This window comes from Molossus molossus, unplaced genomic scaffold (assembly GCF_014108415.1).
Source record: "Molossus molossus isolate mMolMol1 unplaced genomic scaffold, mMolMol1.p scaffold_m16_p_4, whole genome shotgun sequence".
NCBI classification, from domain to species: Eukaryota; Metazoa; Chordata; class Mammalia; order Chiroptera; family Molossidae; genus Molossus; species Molossus molossus.
The window spans coordinates 68,043,574-68,063,010 of NW_023425377.1; the positions used below are offsets into that span (position 1 = coordinate 68,043,574).

The following is a 19,437-nucleotide window of genomic DNA, read 5'->3' on the forward strand; positions in this document are numbered from 1 at the left end:
TCAGTCAGCTTGGGGAAAGCTTTTCTCCCCGAATATGTGTCCTGCCGCCGCCCTCCCTGCCCCTCGGCCCTAAGGCCGCGGCGCTAGGTTCAAGGACTCCGCGCAAACCGCACGTTTCCGTCGGGAACCTCCTCCTACGACACGGGCGGGGGCGGGGCCTCCAAGCGGCGGCCGTTGCCCAGCCCAACCGCCTACCAACCGCTCCCCAGGCCGGGGATGGAGGGGTGGGGGACGGTGCGGGGAGACGGCGAGTACGCCTGCGCGCGCATGCGTTCAGGCGCGGGGCGTGCCTCGCGCGTGGCCCCGCCCAGGCCTGGCGTCTCCGCGCGCCCTATCTCCCAACCTCCTCAGCGTGGCGCCGACGCTGCGTGCGGCGCGGGTTACCCAGAGTGCTCCGCGCGGGGGCAGCTCACTGGAGTTTGGTTCTCGAGGCGGCGGCAGCGGCGGCGGCGGCGGCTCCGGCGGCTCCTCCTCCTCCTCCGGTGGTGGCGGTGCCCCGGGCCCGAGCCCCGGCTCCGGCTCCCCTCTCCGCCACCCCGCGTGCCCCCTTCTCCCCCAGCGCCGCGGGGAACATGAGGCTCCGCTCTCGGAGGCCGGCGAGTGAGTGACCCTCGTCCCCCGCCTCAGCCCGCCTGCCCGCTGGCCCGGCCGCTCCCCCCCCGCCTCGCCCAGGCAATGACAGCGGCTCCGGCGTCTCCGCAGCAGATCAGGGACCGGCTGCTGCAGGCCATCGACCCCCAAAGCAACGTAAGTACCCGCCGCGCGGGCCGGGACCGAGGCCTCGTGGGCCCGGGACCCTCCCCCTCCCCAGTATCTCTCATCCTCCGGGCTTCCGGGGACCCGTCGGAGGCCCACCTCTCCCCGAAGGCCGCTGCCATGCCAGCCTCTCGCTTCCCAGGCCCGGGCCGGGGTCGCTCGGTACGTGAGGCCGAGGCTTCCGTGCGGCCTGGGTGGAGGGAGCAGACAGGATCCGAGGCCAGAGCTTTGCCGCTCCTCCTGCTCCAGCTCTATAGCCCTTGCTGCTCCTGACAGAGCTTACCCGCCTCGCCCTTCCCGAGAGACCCAAGACCCCCGGGAAACCCTCTCGGCGTGGGGGAGGGGAGAGAGACAGGCTGTGGTGCAACTGGTGTCGCGGGTATAAGTCAGGGAGCCCTTGCCACCCGTGTCTTGGTCTTTTGGGTGATAAGGAAGTCCCCCTTTCCTCTTATCCTAGCTGAAAACACGTTGGTTTCCGAGGGAACCCCTCCCCCGGCCCGTTTTGCCTCTAGCCGGGTTCCCAGGGCGTCTGGAGAGGCCCCTGGGTTCATGCCTTCGCTGGATCTCTCTTGGGGTTGCTGCCAGCGGAAGATGATCTCGAGGATGGTGGGATCCTTCATATGCTTTTCTGGGCCTAACTGCCCATTGCGTCTCTCTGATCAAGCCAGAGCCCCTCTTTTTGGTAGAAAATTAGAGGTGATTCTTTTCTCTTGCTCTAACAGCCCTGTTTAGGCTGTCCTTTGCTTCTACCTGGGGGTTCCAGCCTGACAATTTGTGACCTAAAAGTTCAGAATTAACCCCAGGGTGTCTCTTTCTCAGATGTCCCTCCACTGAGCTACTGTTTGCAGAGGGATCTCCCCTGTCCCCTCCCTTTGTGTAGAGGAAGACTCATCGTGTTCTCAAATATTCTCCAAGGGGTTGTTGGCAATAGGGGTCCTTTTCCCCTGTGGCAGGAGCAGGTTGAGCAATGGGAAGATGGTATCCAGGTATGAAGTGAGCCCCTGCATTTGCTGAGAGACCAGGAAGTGGCCATTGAGATCACTTTTTAACATGCTGGGGATAGAAGAAAAAATCACCTTGGGTTTGGCCAGGTAACTCCGGTTTCTCTCACTGTCCGGGCTTTTCCTTTTCCTTTATGTGAGCTTGGCTAATTGCTGTTAGTATATTTTAGCCTGTTGTTGGTTTTTTGTAATAATACATCAGTGTGCAATTTTGGTAGAAGTTGAGGATTTATAATCTGCTCTGGTTTATGTATCATAAGTAATTCTCTTATCCTTAGTCGTCAGGCCCCAGTAAGATTGACTTGGTGGAAAAAGCCTTTAACAAATGTTGTATACATTTTTGTTAGGATTTTGGGGGTGGAGTAGGCATAAGCTATATAAAACCTTCCAGAATTTTTGCAGTAACTGGTGCCGCCACAATTCTCAAGACTGAAATATTAGAAGATAAAGCAAGTGACATGACAGATGTAAGCCTTGATTGATGACTTTTGCATCTTTCGTGGAATCCAAGTGCAGTTTCTTGAATTCCACATGCTAGTTTGCCTTTGAGAGAAACAGAGTGGCTGAAATGTTAGCATTAATCCTTAATGCCACCTAGGAGAGCTTTGGGATCAGAAAGTGCTTTGACAGGTGGTGGTGATTTTGTAGATTAGGTGGGTCAGCGACCTCAAGGGTTACAGTGTGTGTAAGGCTCTAATCTAGAGGGTTCCTGGGAGTAGTGGAGGAAGAGGGGCTAGCCAGAATCTGGAGGAGGGAAAAATCTCAGCTTCATGTATCTTGGCTTGTGCAGGGACATTATATCCATATGAGCCAGTGGCTGGCTGTGTTACATGGCATAGAATTTCATGTTTCCAATGACTTGCTTTGGGGTACTCTAGCGATGGGTGTGTGTAGAGTCCTACTAACGTAAGTATGATGGATGGAATTGGGAAATTGTCTCTTTGAATATGAGTGATGAGGAAAGTACCGCCTTTAAATGCTGCCATTGTTAGTATTCGTGAACATTGTTAATACTCATTTGATTAGAGTGTAGCTTGGAGCAAACCACATATAGAAACTCAGAGCTGTGATGGAAGAGGTTGTCAGTGGAGAAGGTGCAACAGTGTGGTCAAGCTGTAGTTATTCTCTTTTGACCTGGGCACAGGTGAGAGTGAGGTGGTTCCAACAAAGCATTGCTGCCACATAGCTGCTCTTCTTTGCCTTACCCAATTATGAATTTCACTTCTGGATAGTTAGTTGACACATATTTAAGATACTCATGGAAAAAAAAATGGGACAGAGCTGAAGAGCCAACACTAAAATTAAATCTCTTCTGAGAGAAGCTACACAGAATTGTGTCATGTAATGCTTACCTTTATAGGCATGCAGTTATGGTTAACAAACTGAAAAGTCAATGCCAGGCCGCTAACCTAATATCCACAAGTATCTGAAAAGTTAGAAAAGTAACAAAGTAACATTTACTGATCATCTCTTTGACAAAGGAATTTTTAAGAGAAAAGTTGTTTCTTTGCTCTAAATTCTAGCCTCTGGAGTATTTGAATTTCTATAGCATCAGGCTCTGAGTTAATAATTTCTACCAACTCAGTACTGAAGTAAATCCTTTACACTCTTTTTCAGATAGCAACTAACAGTTTTTCAGAACAGTCGAAGCCTTACTCTCCTCGCAGTATGTCAGCCCAGGGTATTGATAGTCTCTCTGAAGTACAGTGTACACATTTGTTCCAGCTTAATCTTGCTTCATTCTAGATGAAATTGAGGGTAGTATCTTCTCCTACACAGAAATCAGAGTAGTGCACCCTGGCAGTCTCCTCAGCAGGTAGTTAGGTTCTCATTTGTATGGGACACTCATTGTTTCACAAGTTTCAGGCTTTGAATGCAGGCTTCGTGAGCTTGGTTTGTTTCTTCTTTCTCTAGAGCAGAAGCATTAGGTGTACCATGTAAGTGCTGGTTAAACTGACTGACTTCTAGAATCCTTCTTGGACCTATGACTGAGGAGCTACATTTGCTCCCTCTTTTATAAAAAAGCCCCTGTGACTGCTATAGGCCAAGGGTTCAGTCATGGAATATTCTAATGCAGAACTCTGTAGAGCTGTAAGGAACATTAATGTTTATCTGGCATCTGAGAAAAGGTCTGACTGACAGGTACTGAAGCCCCATGACAAGTTGAATAACAGCACAAGGCAGACCTTGCTCAAGGCCTGTGAATGTCCCTATATTCAGAGCAGGGAGAGGCCAAAGGAGGCATTTCGGGAAAGAGAGACTTGAACTCGCCCTGGATGCCAGTGTAAAAGCCTTCCAGCAGTCAGGCTTTTCAGCAGGAAACTTCAGGCATGACTTTCTTCCTCACAGTTCTTCAGACATGAGGTGCCAACGAGAGGTGACCAAGGGGCCTTTGCAGAGAGACACATGCAAGAAGGATAATTTTCCCACCTAGGAATTTGAAGATTAAGATGCTACTTAGTTTCCCTGGACTGCAGGTTCCTCACCTACAAAGAGGAACTGGGGCCTGAAGTATGTGCCCTATAAAGCTCCTTCCTGATCCCGGGTTCAGGTTTTAGAAAGGGTAGCTGAGGCTAACATGAATTGTTTTGAAAGTTATTTATTTATTTATTTTTTAATTTTGAGAGAGAGAGGAAGGGAGAGAGAAACATCAATGAGAGAACACATCGATTGGCCAACTCCTGCATGTTCCCCACCTGTGGATTGGGCCCACATCCTGGGCACGTGCCTTGACCGGAAATTGAACGGGCAACCTCTTGGTGCATGGCTTGACACTCAACCACTGAGCCACATTGGCTGGGTGAAAGTTTTTACTTTTAATGCAGCGTGCATTGTATGAACAATATTCTACACAGATATACATACTTCACATGACTTTGTAGAGCACTTTAATAATGTCTCCTTCTTCCCCTTACCAGCTCTGTAAGGAAGGTGAGCTGAGCGATCGGTCTCCCCTTTCTTCACAGTGACAGTACATACTGCTTAGTTACTTCTGTGTCCAGGAGAGGACAAGATGCTTTTGTAACTTACTGACTTCATGTGAGGTGACTGCCCCAACATTATGGACTTACTCAATTACTAAGTGACATGCTTCCAACTCTAAATGCCACCGCACTGCTCTCAAAGATGGAGAAATGGCTCTGAAGAGGCCCAAGGGGGAAGTGTTCTTGAGCTGATGAGAAAAGATGTGGGGCCCTGGCCTGTTTGGCTCAGCAGTTAGAGCGTTGGCCCACTGACCAAAAGGTTACGGGTTTGATTCTCAGTCAAGGGCACGTACCTGGGTTGCAAGTTCTATCCCTGGCCCTGGTCAGGGTCACGCAGGAGGCATCCAGTTGATGTGTCTCTCTCACATCTGTGTTTCTCTCCCTCCCTCCCTCCCTCTTGTCTAAAAATCAATGGAAGAATGTCCTTGGGTGAGGATTAACAACAAAAAAAGAAAAGATGTGGGAGCCTCTTCCACACAAGTTTATATGAGACTCCTAGGTGGGTTAGATTTACCTATGGCAGATCTAACAGGTTGATGATATTAGTCAACCTCTTCTAGAAACATCTTAAGGTTTCTATCAGGGACAGAATCCTGGGCCAGACCACACCATGGCGTGGCAGCTCCCAGCTGACATGGAACTTTTCATGAGTCTTGTTCCAGCTTTGTTTTCTGCTTCTAGATTACAGCAGTTTTGATGTTAACTTAAAACATCGTTAATTCTGCAGAAAAGAGGAGTCTTGTAAAATGAAAGACTATTTGTTCTGATTCCCTTCAATATATTAGAGGACATGAAATCTAAATATGTCTCTGTCTGATAACGCTGTTGCCCAAATTCAGTGACATTCCTGTCTTTACCCTTTTTTGTTAATCCTCACCCGAGGATATTTTTGCATTTATCTTCAGATAGAGCGGGAGGGAGAGAAACATTGACATGAGAGAAATACATCGACTGGTTGCCACTCACACAACCCCAACTGAGGCTGGGAACAAACTGCAACCGAGGTACGTGTCCTTAGCAGGAACTGAACCTGGGTCTCTCTGGTCTGCGGGCCGACGCTCTAACCGCTGAGCAAAACCAGCCAGTGCCCTATCTTTACTTATTATACTGTAGCCAGGATCTGTGGGGAGAGCAGTGTGGCATTTTATGATTGTGGGAAATACTGTAGATAGGTAACAAGTGTTTGTTGTGAAGCAGGTGTGTGTCCTTGTGATTCTCTACCTCAGAATAAGGTAGACTTGACCTTTCATCTTCATAAAGGTCTCTGGATAGTCCTTAGAGGTGACTAATTGGAGTATGTTGTCCTGACCAGAAGTTTGCAGAGGCCTGGAGGTCTGTTCAAGATCAGCCTGTGGGAAGGGTTTTTTGTTTTGTTTTGTTTTTTTTAATCCTCACCTGAGGACATTTTTCCATTTTTTATTCAGATAGAGCGGGAGGGAGAGAGAGGAAGAGAGAGAGAGAGAAACATCGCTGTGAAGGGACACATCGAGTGGCTGCCACCCGCACGACCAACCAGGGCTGGGGACAAACTGCAACCGAGGTACGTGCCCTTAGCGGGAACTGAACCCGGGTCTCTCTGTACCGCAGGCTGACGCTCCAACCGCTGAGCCAAACTGGCCAGGGCTGTGGGAAGGGGTTTTTGTCCTGAAACAGTTTTTAAAAGGCACCACAGTCACCTGTGCCCAAGACACAGTTGTATGTGGCAAAACACACACCTTAAGGGTTCCAGACTCAGGCCCTGGCCAGTTTTGCTCAGCGGTTAGAGCGTCGACCTGAGGTCCAGAGAGACCCAGGTACGGTTCCCGCTAAGAGCATGTACCTCGGTTGTAGTTTGTCCCCGGCCCTGGTTGGTTGTGCGGGTCGCAGCCACTCGATGTGTCCCTTTCACGTCGATGTTTCTCTCTTTCTCTTCCTCTCTCTCCCTCCCACTCTATCTGAACAAAAAATGGAAAAATATTTTTGGGTGAGTATTAAAAAAAAAAATGTTCCAGACTCAGGGTTAGGTGTAGGAGGGGAGCTATACTTGCCTGTGGCTTGATTTTGGTGTCTGTATGGGCATCTTCTCAGATGGAGTTCCAGTTTAACCAGAACCAAGCCCCAGACTGATCTCTAGGTGACTGCAGTTCAATAGGTAGTTCTGCCCAATCCCCACTGTAAATTTTCTTCTGGAAGTTGGAGGTTTTGTCTCTGTCAGGACAAGTTGTGCTTTTTCCTTTTATTCCTGGTGGTGGGCTGTCAGAATGGGTGGCTGAGATTGTGGTTCAGCGGGTGGCAGTATAGGCAGTGCATTTTCAGTTCGGCCTCAGAGTGCCCATGCTCAGAGCCCTCTTCTGAAACAGCTCCTTTTCACTCTGGAGGCACACGTATAGAATGGAGCAGGAATTGACATAGAGATTCCATGAACTGGGGAATACTTCCTACATAAGGAATGCCTCCCAGTATTATGCAGGCTATGTTTAAAAGTACTCTTTGAATGAATTCCAGGTCTTGGGAGGAAATCTTGCATCTCAATCACCAACTGATATACACTGTTTATAGAGAAATATGGTAAAACTGGAAATGGTAGATTAGCAGTTGAATAAACATTTTTAGCAAGTGCTTATGTGCTGGGTATGAAGAGTGCAGACCTGGACATCCCTTACCTTCCAGGGATCTGGAGCCCCCATTGTAGGGAGGAGGGTAGGCATAGAGTGTGCACATGGACTATTGGGGATGGAGGTGGGGGTCGGGATCTGGGCCTTACAGGGTTATAGCTCTTAGGTCCAAATGGAGCGGTTCTTTGTGCATCTTATTCAGATATTGTTCAGAATTCTTAAGAGCATGAGAAATAGCTTTCTAGAACACTTCATCATTTAAATTTTCAGCATGAAAAATGTAATAGATGCAGGAAGTCAGTTTTTGGTCCATCTCTGATCTCAGCAAACCAGAGAGATTGGAGGAATAGCTGGCAAGTCTTGAATAGTTTGCCTCCTCAGCAGTGGGGTAGGAAGGGGCAGTTGTCAGGTTCTCTGAAGCGCCTGGGGCTGGTTTCAAGTATTTGCAGTGGTGTTATACCCAGGTGTTAGGTTTGCTCTGTGTGGCTTTCCAGGAGGTGTGGCCGGAGTTCTTGGGAGGGAAGTCCTACTGCACTTTGGGGAGCTCTTGATTATTGCTGGAGCTGGCTGGAGACAGTGTGGGACCACCATGCAAGGTTAGGGCGCAGAAAGACCCAGACCCTCTGGACCTCCAGACTCCTGATCTATGAGTTCCTAGAGGTTCTTTGACTGAGTGTGGAACCTGCTTGCTATAAAGGAGATGGGTCATGTCAGGTGAGGTGCCACTGCCAGGCAGATGGAGTTCAGAGCCTTGGAATATTCCTAGGACTGCAATGAACTTTCCTGTCTTCATCAGTTGGAGGCTATGAAGTGAACAGCTGCCGTTGACTGAGCAGCTACTGTGGGCCAGGGACTATGTGGAGCGCTTCACATCTTGGTTGCTTCTCTGAACTTCGTTTTAGGGGAGATCTGTCACAAAGGAAGCTATTGGGACGTGGGCCTAAACCCTGTGCTGGTTGGCTCAGAAGCCAGCAAGCAGGCTTAATGACAACAGCCACCACCCACTACCACCACCACCCCCTCACACACACACACACACACACACACACACACACACACAAGCAGTGCTCAGTATGAAAGTTGGATTCTAGTGCATATTCTGAGGTTTAGCCTTACAAACACAAAGTGCTTTTATTTTATTTATTTATTTTTTTAAATATTTTTTTTCTTTATTGATTTTTAAGAAAAGAGAGATAGAAGCATCGATGAGAGAGAACATCAATCGCCTGCCTCCTGCAACCCCCTCAGTGGGGATCGAGCCCACAACTTGGGCATGTGCTCTGACTGGGAATCAAACTGACGACCTCTTGGTGCATGAGTCGACGCTCAACCACTGAGCCACACGGCCAGGCACAAAGTGCTTTTAAATGTTAAGTTTTGTATTTCCATTTCCTGCCCAGTCTCTACAACCTTCGCCCCCTTAAAATTTCTAGCCTAGCTGATCCTAACCGTTTGTCTGTCAGGATCCATTTTTATGATCAGAAACATTTAAGAACTCCCACATAATGACAGGTGTACTTTGAGTAGCTATTTTTTGAGAAAATTCAAAGACAGAAGCTAATCTTGAAATGAAGTTATGACTTGTCATTCAGACAGCATCTACTTAAATCTGCAAGCTGACCTTTCTTGTCTGTGTATGACATCTAGGGTTGGAACCTTTGTGCCACTTGTTTGTCACCACCCCTACCCCAGCCTCTGCTCTCCCTTTTCTAGAAACCTTTCTTGCTTCAATCCAAGATTGTTTCCCTCAGGCACCACACATAACTTAAAACATACATCTTGCTGATTATAGGTCTTATTGATCATGTTCTGCTTGGATTGCAAGCTCCCTGGTAGTGGACCATGAGTTCCTCCCCATGTATCTAGAACTTCCGTAGAAATTGGGTTCATAGATGCTTGTTAATTTTCCTGTGAAAATGACTGATCTTGGGAACTAGTCAGCTGTCAATGCTGACTAGGTATTATTAGGTGCTGTACTTTTCAGCACTTCTCGCGTGGTCAACACCCATTTAATCTGTACAGCAACTGGGGAAGGCAGGTACTGTGCCAGTGTGGAAACTGATGTTCAACTGGCACACTGCTAGAAGTGATGGCGCTGGATTGGAACCCACCTCTCAGTCCTCACCCACCTGCTGTGGTCTCCCACATCACTGTGGCAGCACAGTGGGTACATAACAGATGTTTCATTCTCCTTGCCTGGGTCTGGATTCTTATACAGGATTCTTCTGTGGACATTTTTATTCAGGCTGGGAATGTTTTGTGCTTCTCTTAAACTGGTTGAAGAAAAGTTTTGTGGTGATTCTCCCTTTTTGTTTCTTGGCTGGCATTTTTTTACTCCTGACAGAAAAGGTGGCTCATGATCTTAGATCCCTGCTGCGGTGTTCCCAGGAGACACTGTTCAAATGCCACCTTGGGACCTTTTGGCCTTTTTAGGTCATGTGACAAACTGGACCCTTCCTGGACACCCCTCTCCCTTGGGTTTCCTTTGTCAGGGTCAGGAAGTAGGTGATTCTTTCTCCAGGACACACCTGTGATGGGTCAGCCTTGTGGCTGCTGTAGAGACTTATTTGCTGTGTGCACAGAGTGATGTAGGTGGCTGGCCTTGATTCTGTGGTGGGGGATTCTGGGGTGCAGATGTCAGCAGTCAGGTGAGTTACTGATAAAGGACACAGGTGTGTGTGACCATGGCTCACTGAGGGTCCAGTAGGTGGCCCCACTGCCCTGTTGGTATCTTCAGCTCCATCCCTACCCACGTCCTTGCTTATACTTGGCTTTCTGGGCAGCAGCCTGATACACCAAGCTGATTGAAACTCCGCCTGCACACACTGAGGACTGGGTTCTTCTTTTCCCCTCGATGGCTTATTTTTATATCCCCTCTCCCCATCTCAGTTTAGCTCTTTTGACCCCTTTTGCCATCAGATCTCTTGCCCAGCCCAGGTTGGGCTGTGGGGTTGTGGCCACATCCTCTTTCCCCCGGATGATCTCCAAGTAGCTAGCTAACTGCCCTCCTCTTTTTAAGGCCAGCCCTCCTAGAAGCCACTTCCCAATTTAATTCACCCCCTTAGTTCATCTTGCTTCTGTGTTGAGCATGAAGTTGACAAGCTGGCTTTTTCGTGCTGTTTGTGGGGGTGAGTGACACTAGTTTGCAGGTATGTAATATAGGAACAGTTGACCCTTTCTGCTAATTGTTTCACATTGTTTGCCTCCAGAGCACCTGTCCTCTACTTCCTCTACTAATTCTGTTGGCAGGTCTCCCACAGAGGTAGGGTAGCCCTGTGCTCATGACAGGAGCTTGAAAGCAAAGGGGTTGATTGGCTCGTGTCACTCAAAGGCCATCTTTCTGTTCTACCTTTTGTGTTGCCTTCACACAATGTGGTGTCTTTCCCCCAGCCTTTGCAGCTTCAGAATTCACTCTCGTGAAATATCCAAGGGAAAAAGAGCAGGTGACTCTTCCCCAGAAACCCCAGTAGACATGTCCTGGTGCCTTCAGGTTTTGCTGGATTTAGCACGCTATGTTGGTTGGTTCGCCCAGAATAGAGGGGATGCCCCAGGAGACCTCAGGAGCCTGTTCATGGATGAAGAGGGTAGTAAGTAGAATGGGGAACAAACTGGCAATATTCCCTGGGTGCATGCTGGTTTAATCTCTTCTTTGATTTGCTAGCACCATCAAATACTTGGGTGCAGTGCTGAGGCTGGGATACTTGGGTCCAGATGGCAAAATGGGAGTAACTGAAATGTAAGGTCCGGAGTAATTGATGGGGGTGGTTTGGATGGTATGAGATTGCAGTACTGGGTTCTGAGTGACCCAGTCCTTCTGGTTGAACCTGCAGGCTCTGACTTGCCTGTAGTCACACTTGGGCACTTTGCTGTTACCTTGTGTTTGTGCAGATGCGATTTGCAGCTTCTGACTCCATCATGGGCTGAGAAGCACTCTGGAGTCAGGAGAGCCTGCCAGTTCTGCTTGTTCTCCTGTCCCCATCAACTCTCCTGGTGCTGCAGTAACTGCCTGGACCAGGCCTGGCCAGGGGAGATGGGCCTCCTATAGTTATGAGAAGGCAGTGCTTGTGACCAGGCAAGAGCCATGTTCTGCAGACTTTTGTCCGCTGGGCTCAGAGGCATGGACGGGCCCTAGTTGGGGTCTAGTAGGTCTGGTAGGATCTGATTGTCCTGCCCATTTTCTGTCTTTTCCCTCCCCCTGGTTAACCTGGGTAACCAGAAAGTAGTGTCTGAATATTCTGGCCTGGCTTCTTCCTCTTAGATTACTGAGCGGGGAAAGGACAAGTGATTTTCGTGACCTCCATTTTTCCTACCCGGCTCTCAGCAAGCACCTGAAGTTGGTGTCTGCTCCCCCTTTGCTGGTTGCTGGCAGCCTGGCAGTGACAGAAGTGAACCATGTGTTAAGTTTTAGACACAATTGGAGAAAAAGGTTTGTGAATGAATATTTCAGTTTCACTTCAGTTTTAAAGGAGCTCTTTCAAGCATTTGAAGTTCTCACTTTGGCCCTGGCTAGGCGGCTCAGTTGGTTGGAGTGTTGTCACACACCAAAGGTTGCAGGTTCGATCCCTGGTCAAGGTTCATAAGGGAGGCAGTCGATCTCCCCCCCCCCACACACACACACACACATCCTTGGGCGAGGATTAAAAATAATTATAATAATCCCTGGCTAGTTCAGTTCCATGGGTAGAACGTCAACTCGCAAACCAAAGAGTTGCCGGTTTGATTCTGGTCAAGGGCACACACCTCAGTTGCAGTTCATCCTCAGCCCTGGTAGGGGTCGTGCGGGAGGCAGCCAATTGATTTGTCTCTCACGTCCATGTCTCTCTCTCCCTCCCTCCCTCTCTCTCTCCCACTCTATCTGAAGATAAATAGAAATTTATCCTCAGGTGAGGATTAAAAAACAATAATAATAATAAAATAAAGTTATCCCATTGAAAGTTGATCGACAAGCCAATGCTGCCTTAGAGCACAGGAGCCTACCTTCTCACAGAAGGGCAGAGGCATCCACCATCAAGGTGTTATGTCAGTTTATTCCGCCTTGTTTTGTAGCCTTTCCCCTCCTCTCAAAGCTGAGTCAGAGTGCTGTTTGGGATTGAAATTAGGGTCGGGGAGCTGAGAATGAAACAGTGTTTCTGTTTTTTTTGTCCTAGGCCTTTTGTGTGTGTATGTGGATAGACTTCCAGGTGGTGGGAAATGTAGCAGCTCCTTTTGAAGGCTAGGCCGCTGAAGAAGAAGGGATTCACTCACTTGCTTCTAGTTTGAAAACTGGACAATCACTCTGGGTTGGCCTGGGGTAAAGGGAGCCTTGTAAGAAAGTGGCAGTGCCCACAGGAAGTCGAGGAGCTTGCAAAAGAAGCAGGGTCTGCTCTGCAGACAAAACCAATAGGTACCCTCAACAGCTATAGCTCTCCCATGTGGCAGGACTAAAACGGTGGGGACACTGGTCTGGGTTTGGGGCTCGGGCTCTCTTAGGACTTCAGGTGAACTTACTTGTCTGCCCCGCTCAGAGTTAAGGAAGTGGGCACCTGCTTATGCCCTGGGAATGACGCTCCTGTGTAGCAATAGAGTGGACATGGTTTTCTCTCTAGTCAGTGATGGGCTCCCACAAATTGGGAAATAGAAAATGGCATTTGCTTTATAAAATGAGCCAACCTTGGGCATGTGGATGTGCTGTATTTGTCACTCCAGGCTATCTTACTGGGTCATCGTGCCATCCTTTGTGCCACAGCATAGTCAGTGCTGAAGGTACCTGCACAGAATGAATAAAGTCTGAGGCCTAACAATGAGGAGTGCCCATTGTTTCACGACATCCCTGCAACTTGCTGTGTTTGGCATTTTTGGTCTCTCCAAATCTCTTGCCCACAGGACACCCTCTTTCCCCCTGAGCATTTTGACTTCATCCTCCACTGCTCGGGCCCCTGTAGGGCCTTTTAAGGCTTTTCCCGGGTGGTCTCAGAGTCGAGGCTGCCAGGAGCATCTCTCCTCTCGTTCCCTGCTGACTTGGATGTGTATGCAGTCTGTTCCAAAGCCGATGCACCTTCTTCCCTTCTGCCCTTAGCATGCTGCACTCTGTCAGTTGGTGGTGCCATGACTCTTCGAGCTACTTCAGAGCCTCCTTGGAGTTCCCCATTCATGATGACTCCCTTCCTGCAAATGGGATCTCTAGGGAGGTCTAGCTCAACCACTTGCCAGCCAGTCTCCTACCTCCTGCTCTCCCTTCCGTACTAGCTGCAGAGTGACTGCCTGGAAACATAGACTGAGATGTTTCATTTCCTCTGTTGGGATCATGTGGCTGACTGGGTACAGTCTGAGTTCTTTAGGTGGCGTGTAGTGGAGAAACAGTCTTTCTCTGGATGGAAAATTTGGGCTTTGTCATTAGGCAGAACTGAGTTGGAATCTTGACTTGCTGTTCACCATGCAAGTTTGGATGAGGTTAGGTTTGCAGCCTTAGTTTCTCAAGAGGATGTACATTGATCCTTAGGAGGGCTGTTGAGAATGGTCCTGGGCCTGAATTGTCCTGGGTACTGATCTGCACTCCCTCTGGTCCATGCCCTGTGGATGGTTAGTGACTGGCGACTAGCCAGTCATGGAGCTGCATATTCTTGGTCAGAGACTGGTTCAGGGATGAGACTGTGACCTAATCACACACAACCCATGAAAGTTTTAGCACTTTGCTGGGATAGTTGGGGAAACTCCAATGGGAGAGGATGTGAGCAGATTATTGTTGGGGTCTGCTACCTGGAAACAGCCTGCTCAATAGTGAGACCAGTCCAGAGGGGTGTGGAGGACCAAGTTGCCATGGCCCAAGGTGAGCCATGCCAGGAACTTTACAGCTATGTGAACTAGTGGCTTTTCTTTTCTTTCTTTTAATTTTTTTTCTTTATTGATTTCAGAGAGAGAGGAAGGAAGAGGGTTAGAGAGAGAAACATCAGTAAGCGAGAACATGGAATGGCTGCCTTCTACATGCCCCCCACTGGGGATTTGGCTCACAACTTGGGCATGTGCCCTCATCATGAATAGAACCCGCAACCTCTTGGTGCATGGGTCAACGCTCAACCACTGAGCCACACTGGCTGGGCTCTTTGTTTGTTTGTATTTTTTTTATAATTTTATTTTCCTTTATTGATTTTAGAGAAAGAGGAAGTGAGAGGGAGAGAGAGATAGAAACATCAATGAGAGAGAACATCAATTGGCTGCCTCCTGCATGCCCCCCACTGGGAATCTGGCCCACAACCTGGGCATGTGTCCTGACCAGGAATCGAACCGACAACCTCTTGGTGCATGGGTCAGCGCTCAACCACTGAGCCACACTGCCACACTTTTTCATTATTAATTTATTTTTTATAGATATTCTTCCCTTTTCCCCCATTGACACACACACACACACACACACACACACACACACCCCACCCCCCCACCCCCCGGCTGCTGCTTCTCTCTCTCTTTTTTAATCCTCACCCGAGGACATTTTTCCTTTTTTTTTTTTTTGTTCAGATGGGGGGGGGGCATTGACGTGAAAGAGACACATCGAGTGGCTGCCACCCACACAACCCAAACAGGGCCAGGGACAAACTGCAACCAAGGTACGCGCCCCTAGCGGACACCGAACCCGGGTTTCTCTGGACCGCAAGTCGATGCTCTAACTGCTGAATCAAACCAGCCAGGGCCCGTCTTCTTCTCTTGATGAATTTGGGCAGACTTCTCTGTCACTTGCAACCAAGAGAATTAAACAGAATCAGTGGAGCACATTGTACCCCAGCCTTTGGCTCAACTGTCCCCTGTACCACCACCCCAGCCATGCTCAGCTATTCATCAGCCAGCTCTGTCCTGCTTGTACACTCTCATCTGGTTGGTCCACCCTCCCTCCTTTCTTCCTGCCTCCAGGTTCCAGGCCCAGGGTGCCTCCCCGAGCAAGGCCAGTGTGCCAACTGTCCCAGGAGCACTGTCTTGGCTTTTTCTGCCATTTTGGTTCTGTCTTTCCCACAGCACCTTTAACCTGTCTGATATACCTATGTTCTCTGTCCCACTTAGTTTTTTTCCTGTTGATGCTTAGTGAGCCCATTCATTCTGTTAGGGCCAGTAACCAGTTTACAAACAGATGTGGTTCATCTCTGATTTTAAGCTGCAGATGAGTACAAGCAGTGCCTACCTAACCTGGGAGGACCAGGCTGGGTTTGGGTAAGAGTTCCGGTTTGGTGGAGCCTGGACAGGGCTGGTTCCCTGGAGGGTGCCCCCACCTTTTGTGATGGTTGCTTGGCCAACTCCAGACAACAGCCCTTCGGGGTCTCTTGGAGCCATAGGCATGGTCATCACTTGGGCACTGAGCCTGTCCTGAGTGTATCACTCATTTCTGGGGAGCCTGGAGATTCTGGATGCTGGTGACGACCCAGGGAAGGAGGTTGGGCAGCTGTAGGTGTTGCAGCATTGCCTACCTTCCTCAGTTGCATGGGGAACCCTTCAGGTCCATCCCTACAGGAGCACACAAGCCCTCCCTTCGTTGGGCCAGGCCTGGGCCAGAACTTCCGCAATCAAAGGGTTCTGAACCCCAGATGTGCTGTGGCCTCAGGATGAATTACTTAATGTCTCCAAGCCTCACTCTCTTTATCTGTGACATGGAGCTGTTGGTGCCCTCACCTGGTGGTGTCATCCTTAGGAGCTGAGCATGTTGGGTGCCTGGTACAGTGCCTGATTTCTGTTTAGTCATCAAGACTACCATGAGGGAGCTGGTACTGTCTCTGTTAGAGGTGAGGGAGATTGTTCTTGCCCGAGGCCATGCAGCTAGAAGAGCAGAAAGGGGATTTTAATGCTCTCAATGGGTAATAGACCTGCAGGTGGAGTTCAGCCTGGATCTCATTCAGTCTACTCACCAACCCTACCTAAATCAACTTACTCAGTGTCTTCTGATATCATTATCACGAGGGCTGTCTCTCTGCAGGGACTTTATTTTGGGACTATAACAAACAGGTTGGACCACAATATCAACTCTTAATGTGCTCACTCTGTGTTAGGTATTACCCCTTTTGGAGATGAGACTGGGGTTTACCAAAGTTAAATAGCTCATTAGCTGACCTCAGAGCCTTTGCTTTCATTATGAGGCAACACTTTGCACACTGAAGATAGGAGAGGGGTATGCAAGAATCCTATAGAGCTCTTTCCTCCTCCCAGAGCACTGTGTGCTGATGGAGCTGGTCTCTGTGTGTGCTTTCCATTACAGTAGCCATGAGCCACATGTGGAATGTGAGTACCTAACATGTGGCTGATAAGACCAAGGAACTGACTTTTAAATTTCTGTTTAATTATAATGCCCACCTGAATTGGACAGTGCACTTGTAGGGTCTCAGACCACTTGTGCTTTGTTTAGGTGAGAGCTCTGGGCTGTGTTGTCTTTTTCCACATGGGAAGTGGAAAAAGGGCTGGCATGGGAATGCAGGATGACCCTCCTCTCCCCTCCCTGGCCAGACAGTCCTGGTTTTTCCTATGTCCCTGGAGCCTTTGAGCCATGTCAACTCTATTCATGATTCTGGTCTTGTGAAGAAGAAGAAAGTCTTCTCATTTCTCCGGTGTTTATTGATGAATGTGGTTAACAATCAACTAGAAATACTCTGAGCCTCTCCCCCAAATAAAAAAGAAAGATGGACTGATGGACAGACAGAAAGGAAGGAAAGAAATAAAAGTATTTAATAAGCAAGGGTTTTGAATTAGACCTGGGTTCAAATCTCTACAGCTCTGTCTCTGAGATGTTTGTTCTTGGACAGATCATATCAGTTATTTGCTATCTGTCAAATTTGCCATCCTCTATAAAATTAGGGCAAGTCCTACCCTACTGAAGGGTAAATAATGCCTGAAGGGAAATTGCTGGGTATATAGTAGGCATTGAACAAACATCAGCCCCCTCCCCACTTTTCTTTTTTTTATTTTATTTTATTTTATTTTTTTATCCTCACCTGAGGACATTTTTCCATCCTTTGTACAGACAGAGTGGGAGGGAGAGAGAGGAAGAGAGAGAGAGGGAAACATCAATGTGGAAAGGGACACATCGAGTGGCTGCCACCCGCACGACCAACCAGGGCCGGGGACAAACTGCAACCAAGGTACATGCCCTTAGCGGGAACCAAACCCGGGTCTCTCCGGACCGCAGGCGGACGCTCTAACGGCTGAACCAAACCAGCCAGGGCTTTTTTTTTTTTTTTTATCCTCACCCGAGGATATTTTTCCATTTTTTGTACAGATAGAATGGGAGGGGGAGAGAGGAAGGGAGAGAGAGTGAGAAACATCGACGTGAAGGGACACATCGAGTGACTGCCACCCGCACAACCAACCAGGGCCGGGGACAAACTGCAACCGAAGTACGTGCCCTTAGCGGGAACCGAACCCGGGTCTCTCCGGACCGCAGGCCGACGCTCTAACCGCTGAGCCAAACTGTCCAGGGCTCCCTCCCCACTTTTCTAAGAACTGGGGTGGGAGAAGTCATTCCCCTGGAGGAGTTTGTAGATATTGAACTTTGGTTTTCACAGATACCATACTTTATCAAAGATAGTCTTCTCTTTAGTGTGAGTAATGAGCAGTTACCAGACAACATTGCATAACTTTACACATTTCTAAAAGCTCCCTAGGGGGAAACAGGAGGAAATTGGATGTAGAACAAAGTCTGAGACTTATGGAGTAAAGGCATACTTCTTTGGAAGAGGTGCTTGGATTGGAACTCCCTGAACTATTCCAGGTTCTTCTGTACTGTGGTTGCAGATGAAGGTAATCAAAATAAATTTGTGCAAAATTGCCTTTAGGAAGCAGTATTCTTTTTTTTTTTTTTTTTTTTTTATCCTCACCCGAGGACATTTTTCCATTTTTTGTTCAGGTAGAGTGGGGGCGGGGGGAGAGAGGAACAGAGAGAGTGAGAGAAACATCGATATGAAAGAAACACATCGAGTGGCTGCCACCTGCAGGACCGACCAGGGCCGGGGACAAACTGCAACCGAGGTACGCGCCCTTAGCGGGAACCGAACCCGGGTCTCTCTGGACCGCAGGCCGACGCTCTAACCGCTGAGCCAAACCGGCCAGGGCAGGAAGCAGTATTCTTTTTCCAGTGGAGAACATATGCCGGACTAAACGATAGCAAGATCTCAGACATCACCAGAGAAATGTTGATGTCATAAACAATCAGAAAATACACCTTGTACTCAAACATGTGGGAAGAATGGTATTGGCAGGTAATCAAGAATGGGCCTCCCCCACCCCTTTCAACCCACACCATCCCACCTTACCCTGCTGGCAGGACCCAAGAACTACTTCATACTTCATCCTTTTGGAAACTATTTATGTAGCAAGAGGTATGGCCATGTTCATGTCCTTTGAGCTAGTCACTTTATTCTTGGAAATGAATAACAATGTCAATGGATATATTTATGTAATAATTATTACTGTCATTAATTAAACAGCATGGGAAAAGCTTAGGAAGCACAGTGCATCCAAGAATCAAATAGCATAGAACTGTGAAGAATGATCCCGAGGCTCTGTAAAGAAATGCACAAGCCTTGCCATAGTGAAGAAAAGGAACATTGTTGTCAGCTGAGCACACTGGGAAAGGCACAAAAACTAAAACTTTGGGTAAAATGGGAAGGACTTGTATTGGGGCAATAGGAACAGTTTTTGTTTTTCTCAAGCTCCATTGTCTTTTCAATTAAACAATAAGAAAAATGAAGGTAAAAGTATACTGCTTTAGTCTGAAGAGCACTTGAGAACTATTGAGAGCAGTCGGGTGTGGAGGGAATCACAGGGCCTCTGTACTGCAGGCAGTGGAGAGGAGAGGACAGGAGTATTTCCTCTTGTGTGTTTCTGGGAGGTTCAGAGCAGGGGTGTGCAACACTTTACTCCAGAACAGTTGTGGACCCACATTCTTCATGTTCTCAGGGGGCTGGGGCCCAGCCCACCAGGACTGTAAGTCATAGTGGTTATACTGCCAAAATGTAAGTTCTCCATTCATCCTCTTTCCTACAGCTCTAGTCTAAGCCTGGTTATTTCCATCTTGGAAAACTTGCCTCTTGTTCCTTCCAAATCTATATCATTCTACTCTGTCACTTAAGACGCTATGCACTTAGAATAGACATC

General features: G+C 48.4%; 1 protein-coding gene across 1 annotated transcript in view; it reads left to right on the top strand.

Annotated features, from left to right (window-relative positions):
- The first annotated feature begins 446 nt into the window (after window positions 1-446).
- Window positions 447-19,437, top strand: part of MED26 (mediator complex subunit 26) — a 50,720-nt gene continuing 31,729 nt past the window's right edge. Inside the window, exon 1 of the mRNA XM_036241011.1 lies at window positions 447-747. Coding sequence (XP_036096904.1) covers window positions 676-747 — 72 coding nt within the window. The 5' untranslated portion in view covers window positions 447-675. The remainder of the gene's footprint in view (window positions 748-19,437) is intronic.